Source organism: Malaclemys terrapin, chromosome 11 (genome assembly GCF_027887155.1).
Source record: "Malaclemys terrapin pileata isolate rMalTer1 chromosome 11, rMalTer1.hap1, whole genome shotgun sequence".
NCBI lineage: Eukaryota > Metazoa > Chordata > Testudines > Emydidae > Malaclemys > Malaclemys terrapin.
The window spans coordinates 2,215,646-2,229,540 of NC_071515.1; the positions used below are offsets into that span (position 1 = coordinate 2,215,646).

General features: G+C 39.4%; 1 protein-coding gene across 3 annotated transcripts in view; it reads right to left on the reverse strand.

Moving 5' to 3' along the window:
• DIP2A (disco interacting protein 2 homolog A) overlaps positions 1-13,895 on the reverse strand; it is a 206,368-nt gene that overhangs the window by 134,430 nt on the left and 58,043 nt on the right. For all 3 annotated transcript variants that reach the window (XM_054043479.1, XM_054043478.1, XM_054043480.1), the window contains exon 2: positions 7,940-8,011. In XM_054043479.1, the coding sequence (XP_053899454.1) occupies positions 7,940-8,011 (72 nt within the window). The remainder of the gene's footprint in view (positions 1-7,939; positions 8,012-13,895) is intronic.

The following is a 13,895-nucleotide window of genomic DNA, read 5'->3' on the forward strand; positions in this document are numbered from 1 at the left end:
TATCACTCTAAACCATGTTTTCTAATCCTTCACTAATTCTCATGGCTCCTCTGAACCCTCTCCAATTTTTCAACATTCTTCTTGAACTGTGGACAGCAGAACTCTACACAGAATTCCAGCAGCAATATCACCAGTGCCAAATCCAGAGGTAAAATAACCTAACACCTACTCAAGATTCCCTTGTCACTGTACAGGGAACTACTCCCCCATCCGCCCAACCCGCATGCATCTGGACCTCCCATATCCGGATGCCCCCACAAAGCCTCATCCTGTACACCCAGAACCCCTCTAGTCCTCCATACTCAAACCGCACTCTTCTAAACCTAAACACGTGCATCTTGAGCCCCCCTGCACGCAGACCCCCTAACTCCGGACCCCAACCCCTGCACCCAGATCCCCCCAGGGAGCTCGCTGCACTCAAACCCCCACCCCAACAAGCCCCACCCTGAGCCCCCACATCCAGACCCCCATGCCACTGACCCCCAACTAGCTGCACCCAGACCCCCAAACGCCACACCCCCAGCACCCTGCTGAGACCCCCACACCCAGACCCCCTCCATTGATCCCCAATCACTTTCACTTGGAAGCCCCTGCAGTGTCCTATTGCCCCTGCACCTGGAACCCCCCCAATGAGCCTACCTGTGCATCCAGATCCCCGCACTGAACTGCCTGCACCCAGATTGTCCCACACAGAATCCTCTCACCCCACACCTGGATCCTCCCGCACTGAGCCCCTCCACACTTGGATCCTGTCTGCCCCACACCTGGTGCTCTTCATGCAGAATGGCAAGGCTCCGGGGTGTTTCTGGGGCAGGCCCAGGCCTTGTGCTGTGTCAGGGTCGGGTGCAGTCTCACCACTGAGTCCGTGTCCCAGGGTTGGAGGGTGGGGAAACTGCAGGGTGATCTCCCACCTTCGTACAGCCAGTGGCCCATGCTCCCCACTGCCATGTTGGAGCCTCTGCATTCATTTATTGACAAAGGTTGCAGAATTTTAAAATATTGTGCGCAGAATGCTCTTAGGAGTACTGATAGCACCATAGGTAGAGTGCCCTGGAAAAACAAGCTGACATGACTAGTGCTTGGAAAGGTTTTATGGATGTGTGGGGTTTCTTAAAAGCTGCTTCTATCCGTTTGTTTATTTGCAGGAGATATTTCATCTTTCATTTATTTAAATGTGTCCTTAAACAAGAAAGCTATAGCTGAGTTTCACTTGTACATGGAATTTTCTTTTGGAAACCCCAAAAACTTCAATAACTATCTATCTAAGACAAAAAGAAGAACAGGAGTACTTGTGGCACCTTAGAGACTAACAAATTTATTAGAGCATAAGCTTTCGTGGACTACAGCCCACTTCGTGGCTGTAGTCCACGAAAGCTTATGCTCTAATAAATTTGTTAGTCTCTAAGGTGCCACAAGTACTCCTGTTCTTCTTTTTGCGGATACAGACTAACACGGCTGTTACTCTGAAACCTAAGACAGACTGTCAACTTAAATGTTTTAAACATATTTCTTTTCCTGTGTTACTAACACTGCTTTGATAATTAAGAGTGAATCCAAACTGCTTCTCACTATCAATGCTCTGAGTACTTTACTGTATTTCTCAGTTTGAACAATTAAGCCAGTTTTACTTTGTGTTATTATCAATTTCACTTTAAGCTCTTAGCACTTCCGGGTTTGAGTTTTGAACACTGTATGGTAACATTTGTTTACAGACAAGTGTTATAGTCATTGGCTTTCAAAAATAACTATGTTCTTATAAGTTTCAGAGTAGAAGCCGTGTTAGTCTGTATCCGCAAAAAGAACAGGAGTACTTATATGTTCTTATATTGATCTTAGATTTTATAAAAGCTTATTTTTGTCAAATTTAAGTGAAGGGGGGATACTTAATTTGACAAGGTCTTTGCTGTTTGTCCTTACTTAATTTTTTCCATTTGTTTATATAACTTCAAAGTCAGCATTGAGAAACAATGTCTCTTAGAACCTAATAACATTTCCTGGAAGAGCTTATCATCAATAATGATGAAGGTCTATCAGGGGAAGCTGCAGTCCTGCCAGGGCAGCTTCCTTTACAAACACTTACAATTCTTTAAAAAAGCGTTCCAGAAAAATCAAGACACAGCGAGGGACAAGAACACTGGTGTAATCATATAAACACAGAACTGTGAGGCTAGAAGGGACCGAAAGAGGTCATCCAGTCCATTGTCCCAGGCTGACGCAGGATTTAGTGTAGCAAATGTATTTGCTTCACAGATTGATGCAGGATTTCTACAGAACAATTATTTTTCAGTTACATTTGTTGAATGAGATTATACAATTCAGATTAAATTTCACGTTAACCTTTTTCTTATATACCGCATGCAAAAATTACTGGAGTGACATGGTGTGTTTAAATGCACACACACTGTAAAAGTGGAAGTAATAAGTAACAAAGCTTGTTTTTAGTGGTGCCATGAATGCCTTGAACACACTAAGTTTAAGAATCCTAAGCTACGTCTAACACTACAGCCTTGTCAGCATAATTTATGTCACCCAAGGGTGTGAATAAACCACCCCCGAGTGACGTAAGTTACACTGATTTACATGTTCACGTGCACAACACTATGTCGGCAGGAGAGCTTCTCATGCCGACATACCTTCTGCTGCTCACGGAGGTGGTGTTTTTATGCCGACGGTCAGTGGGAAAGCTCCCATACAGTACGTGGCCACATGACAGCTGCTTTGGGAACAACTTAAAATGCCCTCACTTTGGTATATTTCAGTTCTTAATCATAATGTTTAAGATTTAAAAGTTTTCTGGACTGAATTTCCCCCCCATGAATCTGATTTATTACACAAGTTAATATCCTTTCAAATACACAGAGGCTTTATTTTAATATGAAAATACATCAACATGTAGTGTTCCAAATATATGTGTAGAGTGGGACATTAGGAGCTCTTTAGCATGGTAAAGAATAAAAATCACAAGGCACACAAGCAAAATACATGATTTTCAAGGACTGAACGGTTTCTAAAACAAAATTTTGTTTTATTTTATTGAAAACAGTACTTTTTGAGGACTACATCCATGGCTAGTATGAAGTTTTTAAAACAAATGTGAATTAGAGCAAAAAGGTTTCAAAATATTATTTTGTGCATTTTAAATAAACATAACGAATGGCCAAACTGAACTTTTCAAGTGGTTATAAAGGCTTTTGAAAACAGAAGCTTCAAATAAAAGCACCTCATCAGACAAATATAATGTGGCTTTAACAGTATTAGGAGTTAGATTAAATCTAAATATATAGGGTTTAAACACAAGTAGTCATGCAATTGCTTTTAACTCAGACTATACCATCAATTTTTATGTTGAATGATAACTTTAAAATAAACAATTTTTGGTAACAGGTTTCTCTGTCAAACTGGTCGCCAAAATAATTTGTAGAAGTGGTAGTGTATGTCAGTTATCAGCAGACACTGTAGTTTGTCTGAGTGGCAAATGTAATGTTAGTTACAAAGCAGCATTATTCCAAAATCTGTATTTAAAAAAAAAAAAAGTCCTGTAGCTTGATAATGGCAAGAAACACAGTATCCATTAGTTTAATAATAAGTTAAATTATTTGTCAGAAAAGACTAAAGAAAACTAAAAAGTAAACTACAAGAAAGATCTAGAAATATTTGTATTATATTTGTGAATGGTAGTTTTAGCAACTTTTTTTTCTATTAAAATTATCCCGTAATCTTACTCTTTTAAAGCAGTAATGATGACACCTTGATTAAGTTATTTATCAAGGCAAAAAATCTCTCTAAAAGATAAATGCTCCTAAACAAAATTCTCAAGAACAAACATTAAAAACACCTTGAAATAAAAGGTTTCAGAGTAGCAGCCGTGTTAGTCTGTATCCGCAAAAAGAAGAACAGGAGTACTTGTGGCACCTTATTTCTTGAAATAAAAGTCACTCAGGTACACGTCTCACTCTGGATGCAAATTGCTGATGTAATACAGTGTTAAGATGTACATAAGAACGGCCATACTGGGTCAGACCATAGGTCCGTTTAGCCCAGTATCTTGTCCTCCGACAGTGGCCAATGCCATGTGCCCCAGAGGGAATGAATAGAACAGGGAATCATCAAGTGATCCATCCCATCGCCCATTCCCAGCTTCTGGCAAACAGAGGCTAGGGACACCATCCCTGCCCATCCTGGCTAATAGCCATTGATGGACCTATCCTCCATGAATTTATCTAGTTCTTTTTTGAACCCTGTTATAGTCTTGGCCTTCACAACATCCCCTGGCAAAGAGTTCGACAGGTTGACTGTGTAAAAAAATACTTTATTTTATTTTAAACCTGCTGCCTATTAATTTCATTTGGTGGCCCCTAGTTCGTGTGTTATGAGGAGGAGTAAATAACACTTCCTTATTAACTTTTTCCACACCAGTCATGATTTTACAGACCTCTATCATATCCCCTTAGTCATCTCTTTTCCAAGCTGAAAAGTCCAAGTCTTATTAATCTCGCCTCATATGGCAGCCGTTCCATACCCCTAATCATTTTTTTTGCCCTTTTCTGAACCTTTTCCAAGTCCAATATATCTTTCTTGAGATGGGGCGACCACATCTGCACACAGTATTCAAGATGTGGACATACCATGGATTTGTATAGAGGCAATATGATATTTTCTGTCTTATTATCTATCCCTTTCTTAATGATTCCCAACATTCTGTTCGCTTTTTGGACTGCTGTGGCACACTGAGTGCATGATTTCAGAGAACTATCCACAGTGACTCCAAGATCTCTTTCTTGAGTGGTAACAGCTAATTTAGACCCTGTCATTTTATAAGTATAGTTGGGATTATGTTTTCCAATGTGCCTGACTTTGCATTTATCAACACTGAATTTCATCTGCCATTTTGTTGCCCAGTCACCCAATTTTGAGAGATCCTTTTGTAGCTCTTCACAATCTGCCTGGGACTTAACTATCTTGAGTAGTTTTGTATCATCTGCAAATTTTGCCACCTCACTGTTTACCCCTTATTCCAGATCATTTATGAATATGTTGAATAGGACTGGGCCCAGTATAGACTCCTGGGGACACCACTATTTACCTCTCTCCATTCTGGAAACTAACCATTTATTCCTACCCTTTGTTTCCTATCTTTTAACCAGTTACCAATCCATGAGAGAACCTTCCCTCTTATCCCATGACAGCTTACTTTGCTTAAGAGCCTTTGGTGAGGGACCTTGTCAAAGGCTTTCTGAAAATCTAAATACACTATATCCACTGGATCCCCCTTTTCCATATGCTTGTTGATCCCCTCAAAGAATTCTACTAGATTGGTGAGGCATGATTTCCTTTTACAAAAATGATGTTGACTATTCCCCAACAAATTATGTTCATCTATGTGTCTTACAATTTTGTTCTTTACTATAGTTTCAACCAGTTTGCCCAGTACTGACATCAGGCTTACTGGCCTGTAATTGCCGGGGTCACCTCTGGAGCCTTTTTTAAAAATTGGCGTCACATTAGCTATCCTCCAGTCATTTGGTACAGAAGCTGATTAGTAGTCCTGAAATTTCACATCTGAGTTCCTTCTGAACTCTAGGGTGAATACCATCTGGTCCTGGTGACCTATTACTGTTTGGTTTATCAATTTGTTCCCAAACCTCCTCTGACGACACCTCAATCTGGGATAGTTCCTCAGATTTGTCATCTAAAAAGAATGGCTCAGGTTTGGGAATCTCCTTCACATCCTCAATTGTGGACCGATGCAAATAATTCATTTAGTTTCTCCGCAATGGCCTTATCATCATTAAGTGTTCCTTTAGCCTCTCTATCGTCCATTGGCCCCACTGGTTGTTTAGCAGGCTTCCTGCTTCTGATGTACTTAACAAAATTTTTGCTATTACTTTGAGTCTTTGGCTAGCTGTTCTTCAAATTCTTTTTTAGCCTCCCTAATTATATTTTTACACTTCATTTGCCAGAGTTTTTGTTCCTTTCTGTTTTCCTCACTAGGATTTAACTTCCATGTGTTAAAGAATGCCTTTTTGCCTCTCACTGCTTACTTTACTTTGTTGTTTAGCCATGGTGGCTCTTTTTTGGTTCTCTTACTAGGTTTTTTAATTTGGGGTATACATTTAAGTTGAGCCTCTATTATGGTGTCTTTAAAAAGTTCCCATGCAGCTTGCAGGGATTTCACTTTTGGTGCTGAACCTTTTAATTTCTGTTTAACTAACCTCCTCATTTTTGTGTAGTTCCCCTTTCTGAAATTAAATGCTGTAATGTTGGGCCACTGTGGTGTTTTTCCTGCCAGAGGGAAGTTAAATTTAGTTATATTATGGTCACTATTACCAAACATTCCAGCTATATTCACCTCTTGGACCTGATCCTGTGCTCCACTTGGGACTAAATCAAGAATTGCCTCTCCTCTTGTGGGTTCCAGGAATAGCTGCTCCAAGCAACAGTCATTTAAGGTGTCAAATTTTAACTCTGCATCCCTTCCTGAGGTGACATGTACCCCGTAAATATGGGGACAGTTGAAATCCCCCATTATTATTGAGTTTTTTATTTTAATAGCTTCTCTAATCTCCCTGAGCATTTCACAGTCAATATCACCATCCTGGTCAGGTGGTCTGTAATATATCCCTACTTCTATATTCTTATTATTCCAACATGGAATTACTATCCATAGAGACGCTATGGTACAGTTTGGTTCATTTAAGATTTTTACTTCATTTGATTCTACGCTTTTTCACATAATGCCACTCCCCCACCAACACGCCTTTTTCTGTCCTTCTGATATATTTTGTACCCTGGTATTACTGTGTCCCCTTGATTATCCTCATTCCACCAAGTTTCTGTGATGCCTATTATATCAATATCCTCACATTTAATACAAGGCACTCTAGTTCATCCATCTTATTGTTTAGACTTCTAGCACTGGTATTTAAGCACTTTAAAAACTTGTCACTTTTTAGCTGTCTGCCATTACATGCTGTAATTGAATGGGACTTTTTCTTTTGACTGTTTCTCATCAGATCTTACCTGTATTTTATCTTCCATCCTCTCCTCCTTATTAGGACATAGGGAATCTCCATTTATAGATCCTCCCATAAGAGATGTCCAAACCATATACTCCTCTGCACCTGTCGGCTTCCCACCAGCCCTTAGTTTAAAAACTGCTCTACGACCTTTTTAATTTTAAGCGCCAGCAATCTGGTTCCATTTTGGTTTAGGTGGAGCCCATCCTTCCTGTATAGGCTCCCTCTTTCCCAAAAATTTCCCCAGTTCCTAATAAATCTAAACCCCTCCTCCCTACACCATCATTTCATCCATGCATTGAGACCCTGCAGTTCTGCTTGTCTAACTGGCCCTGCGTGTGGAACTGGAAGCATTTTAGAGAATGCTACCATGGAGGTCCTGGACTTCAATCTCTTACCTAGCAGCCTAAATTTGGCCTCCTGACCTCTCTCCATCCTTCCCAATGTCACTGGTATCTACATGTACCACGACCACCAGCTCCTCCCCAGCACTACACATGAGTCTATCTAGCTGTCTTGAGATGTTGCACCAGGCAGACAAGTCACCATGCGGTTCTCCCTGTCCAGGCAGGCAAGTCACCATGCAGTTCTCCCGGTCACAGTTGATAACAATATTTCATTATAGAGCTCTGCATAGTTATACTTTGTTTACTGTAGATAGCTAGCTAGAGGATAGATGCTTAATTTTTGAACCTGCTTGCTAACATTCAGGTCTGATGCCTACCACAATGTGTCCACTCAGATATTCCAATAGGGCTGAAATTCTATTTACTACAAAGAAACCCAGAGTTTTCTATAAAGTTAGTAACATCACTAACTCAGGACAATGCTCATTAAGGATTTAGTGGATATACAGATCACTTTTTACAATCATGTAGCACAAAAGGCTTCCCTGAAACTTTCAGATAGTTTAAATCTCTTACCTTGAATTAGTGGTATGTAACGTGCAAGTAGCTTCGCCCTTTTCTTTTCATATCCTTTTTGAGTGATGTCTCCTAAAGCAACAAAGAAAAGCGTAAGTATTCGCAGTGTGTTTTAATACACCTATCCGTTACCAGAATGGTATCTTAGGATTTTTTTTTTTTTTTAAATATTGGAATTACACTTGTGTCTAGCCATTGGGCAGGATATAAGAACAATGCATGACCTTACATACCATATGTGCTGTAATACCTGGACACAACAGCATGAAACCAAAAAAGAATAAAAAGCCGTTACAAAACTTGGAAGCGTCTATAGGTTGAAGTCAGATCCGTAATGAGTGGATGTGTGTTTGATTAGTACTTGTACTAGGGTTGACTTTGCAGAGGGTATTTGCTGTCTACCAGAGCACAACAGTTCTAGAGCAGCACAAAAGATCTGTAGCATTAAAGGAAACCAGTACAGACAATGTACTTTGAATCAGACCATTCTGTGATGTCAGAAATGTTTATTGCACCAAGGCCTAATGGAAGATGCTTTAGCAAAATGGATGTGCAGTACTTTTTCATAAGTGTTTAAGATCTTACTACCTGCTCTGTTTTTTTTCTAATGTTTCCTCTTTTCAACACTGCATCAAATTATATCAGTTTTCAGCACTAATCTCGATTCTGGATAGTTGACATACAAATCATTGCGTTTTCAGCCATATTTGCATACATTGTGTCTCTGCGAACCATGACATTTCCTTTTGCATAACATATCCCAGTCTACAAGAGAAATGTAGAACAATTCTATTTTTCTAGAAATATTTATTTACTGTTAAGAGAACTTTTGGGGACTAAGATTTGCATGACTTCTGAAAAACAGAAGGAAAAAGCTTCATATAAAGCTTGCAGCAAAGTTATCATAAATTACTTTTATCAAGTAGCTTAAATCTGCTCTTTAGCTCATGCTCAGGATAGACAGTATGTGGAACAATAATTTGTAAACCAAAATTTCTCTTCAGAACAGTCCCTGCTTCTTGAAGGTGAATTATCCCCCCTTTCATATTTTTCCACTACATATTGGGGAGGAAGGGGAGAACTTTGCAGTTCCACACACAGTACTAACAAAGCAAACCTCCTGTTACTGTGCTAGAGAAATTTGCAGCTGCAGCAAAAAGTATAAACTGAAGCTGGGACCGTACGTCAAGAGCATTTTCTCAGCTTCTGCTATGAAATACATTTCAGACACATTATTATTTGTTTCTAGTAGTAACCACAGTATGAGACACACTATGTAAACACAAAGAAAGCCTAGGTCCTACCAAAAAGCTTACAGAGTGAGTGAGTGAGTGAGTGAGAGTGTGTGTAAAAAAGTACATGGACTTGGATATGGCCCTATCAAATTCGCGGGCATGAAAAATGCATCATGAAGCATGAAATTTGGTCTGCCTCGTGAAATCTGGCTATTGTTTGGGGGGAGGAGGGGGAATGTCACAATATTACCATCCTTACTTCTGCGCTGCCTTCAAAGATGGGCTCCTGGCCAGCAACCGCTGCTCTCCAGCTCTGAACGCAGTGCCGCCACCAGCAGCAGCGCAGAAGTAAGGGTGGCAATACTGTGATCACCCTATAACCCCCTCAACCCCCTTTTGGGTTGGGACCTCCACGGTTACAACATCATGAAATTTCAGATTGAAATGTCTGAAACCATGAAATTTAACATTTTTTAAGTCTTATGACCATGAAATTTACCAAAATGGACCATGAATTTGGTAGAGTCCTAGAAATGGATTAGGTAACATCACCAAACAGAACCAACTGCTTTCTAAAAGTTGAGGAATTTTCTGTCTCCATCCTGTTGTGAGAGGGAAGAGAGAGAGAATAAAAAAAGTTTCAGCAATAAACAACTTTGCTGATAACTGATGCGCAGCATTCATCCAGAAAAGTGGCACCTATATGCCCATTGGATGAACACTAAGTATGCAGTCACTCTACTGATGTATATCACATGGCTTTGAATGTGTATGAATAAAAATCCATGCCTGTCAGACATTAAAAAGAATAAAACCTGGTCCTTAAAACTTGTCCGTTTCCCTCAGAATACTGGAGGATAACCATTTCAGTGTTCTCAACTGTACCCTCATAACATATGCTTTAAGCACAGGCATTCCTCAACTCCCCAGTTCCTACCTGCATCAATATTCATTGATAATACACAAGTGAAATTACCCCAGCACCACGATCAGTTACAAGGAAAACAAACCTATAAATATGTGTACATGACATGTTAGCACACGAACAGGTTACAGTAGCTGGCAGGTACTGTTCAAAAACCCCCCTACAAATATTAAAATTACTGAGAATTGTCGAAACTAAATATTAAACATACATGGACATAACTTCAAATTTTTAATAAAGATCTATAAATATTGTTTAAAGTACACTTTGTACACAGGAGAAATAATATTTTGGATTGTATTTTTCCTGAAATATAAACTGAAAAGTATGCTAGGAAAGTCGTAAAGTTATAAATATTCACAGTACAAGAATTTCAAAAATACATCTGGTGAACGTGTACCAGGGAAATCTGAGCAAAAAGACAAAGGCACATTTATTACAGAAATCACTTATACAAAAGGAAAGGTAGCTTACCAAACCAACAGGATACATTGCTTTCAGTTCTGTAAAAAGACTACCATCAGGGAAAACATATTTTGTCTTAAAAATAAAAACTATTCAACAGAAGCAATCTCCTTCTCCCAGCAAACACTACAAAAAACACTGAGTGCTACACGTAATTCGAGATAAATCTACCATAGTACCTTAAATTGGCGGAGATCATTTTCATAGCCCTGAACCACAGCCCAAATAATCCTTATGTCAACTTTCTTTGCAAGGCACTTCTCAAATATCAGCCAACTGACAGGATCTTCACAGCAGCAGCAGACCCGAGCACATTGTTAAGGAAAAAAAGCCTCACTTAGAGTCAGAATATTGTATAAACTTTCTCTTTTGACATATCAGGTACAAGTTCATTAATCCTACTGAGTAAAAAGGAATTACGAATAAGAGCGCTTTCTTCAATCAGGTTAGGAAAAGTCTAAAGTCAAAAGCTTCTCTGTAGATCTTCAGGGCCCCGAGTGAAAGACAGACACTGCACAGCAGATATTTCTTTGTTCCTGTCTCAAAAGCTCAGGGGTGGATTCCCTACTCTACAATTGCACCCCACCCCCACCACATACACAGTGCCACAGTGGGATTAACCCAGTTCATGTTGGGTTCCTTTGTAATTCCCATCCCCTTCCTAAAGAAAAGGGCCGAGTTCAGTCCCAGAGGCACATCTGGTGTCGCAGGGCCACAGCTGCTGTCATTTAGCCTCACTTTCTCCCCAGTTATTAGACAAGACAAAAGCCGCCTGATGTTCCTCAGTCCCAGTGAACCAGCTGGGAACATCTCTGTGTAAAGTTAGAAATTGGCTTGGATGGTTTGAGCTGTCAATCTGCTGCTTAGAATATATACATATTTTAGAAATGTGTCAAAGAGATTAGAGCGAAATGAATGTCTGAAAAAGGAAAGGACTGGAGTTTTCTTTATCTAAAGATATCAGAAAAATTAAACACAAGTACACAAAGGTAAATTCTAAAATGCAGGATTATCCTCTAAACTACCTGAGGAATGTGTTATGATTTATCACAAGGTAATTTAGTCACTGTCAGTCTAACTGATTTTAAATGGTTATGTCTCTGAAAAATGTAGCAATAGGAGCTGCACAAGAAACAGATGGGCCCTTAGCGCTGGGTAACTCTGAATAGTGGTGAGCAGACTCCCTCAACGCATGTGAAAGTTTGTGAAACATTACTGAAATCTCTTTCAAATACTATCCCACTGCCTTAAGTCACAACTATTTGCTAACTAAAAATAAATTTTGATTTGAATATTAACTCTTAAAACTTGAAAAATAAACTTTGTATCCATTTTAAAATAAAATAACCAATAAAATATTTGTAGCCAACAAAAATAAAAAATCCATGAAGGAGGCAAGAAACCTCAGCTTCAATTCTCCACCCCTACTTTTGTCACACTTAGGAAGATAACAAGGGATTTGTGTAGCACATGGTATATGTTGATATCACCTGGTAAAGGATCATCAAGCACGCCAACTGGTTTGACTTCCAACAGGCATTTTTGGGGCACATAATATTCTTTCTAGAATTCTGTTAATTAAGTATACTGAGAGCATCCATTACCTTTCAAAATGGTATAACAACAAATTTAGCATAGCACGATCAAGAAAATATTATGAGTCAAACTATGGGGAAAATAGTGACAAATTCTGAGAGCGGTCTGCATATTAAGAAAGCACACATGTACCCACATTTTCATGCACAAATTCATCAAGTGCATGTGAAAGGCTCGGCCCAAACAAGCAGCTGCTGGATAGTATTAGGACTTGTCTACACAGTGTGGCAAAGTGCACTAAAAGGGCGTGATTTCTAAAGCACACTAATGTTCCGAACTAACTCGTCCACGGAGAACCTGCTGGTGTGCACTAGAAGTATATGAAAGCACACTAGAGAACTTTTAGTGCTCACTAGCGGGGTCTACATAGATCATTTAGTGCACTACTCATTACTCTGCTTTAGAAATCACACCCCATAGCTCACGCTGTTGTGCTGTGGACACAAGCCCTTACATCTCTTAAAAATCAGGTACTAGATGCGAGACTAAATTTGACTATGGTATGACAATTTAGAACTACAACTGACAATCCTACAGATAAGCAATTTTATGTCATTTAATGCCCAGAAAATTAAAATGGAAAAAAAATTACTGTTTTCAATTACACAACAGTATTAGTTATTTAGTAACTGCAGTGCCTCTTCATAGAAAGGATCACGTCCTTTACAAAGCAAGGATGGGATTTTCAGATACGCTCGATGTTGGCCTAATCCTGCTCGGACTGGAATCAATGAGAGCTTTACCATTATCTTGAGAGAAAATCTAGATCAACACTGAGCGCTTTGGAAAATCCCATCCTGAACAAGGATTTAAATACCACAGATCCACAAAGCACTATCACCACCATTTTACAGATCAGGAAGTTGAGGAACATATAGGCCCACTGTGACCTAAAGTGTGTGACACAGCGAGGAACAAAACAGGTCTACTGACCCTCAGTCCCATCCTCTATCTACTGTAGTACAATGCTGTGTACATGCACTACTCCACACCCAAAACCTCTGTATTTCTATTAAGAGTTCAAAGATTTTCTGCACTTTAATAAATTCTTAACAGGTTCTGAAATATCTTAATCGTTTGCCTCTAGAGCAAGTGTCTGCACCCCACAAGTGCAAGCCAGGTTAAGTATCTAGATCACAAAAGCAACATGGCAAGCATCCAGGCTCAGTTAGGCCAATTAATGAATTGTTGTTCTAGTGATTAAGTAAATCCCTATCTTATTCCACAGGGAAAAGGAAAAGCTGGTCCTACAGCTCCTGGTCAATCCCATTAGCACTCTCTATGGAGTGGAGCCGACTGACAGACACCCACTCTAAATAAATACGCAGGTGCGCCAGTCTAAGTCTAGCTACTGCTGCTACAATTTAATTATTTGAAAAACTGGTCATATTTGAGATGCAAGTTTTCTGTCTGTGACTTAAACCCAAACAAACTCATCTAGTGCTACATTAGGGTGAGAGAGAGTAACTAAGAACGGTTTTCATCAGGCCATTACAAGACTCTGGCTTTTTCATTTACTGCAGATATGAGCTACAGAATATAACCAATTCCTTGCAATACATCTGAACTATTTAAAACGAATTTTAAAAGATGGATAACTCAAGATCATTTTTAATCCATTTCAACTACAGTGAGTTTACAATAAACAGCAGGCATCTTTTAAAAATAGGTTTCATACAAAACCTTCATATACTACAGTTATACTTTACAGTAAAGCTTGTTACAGTCTTCACAT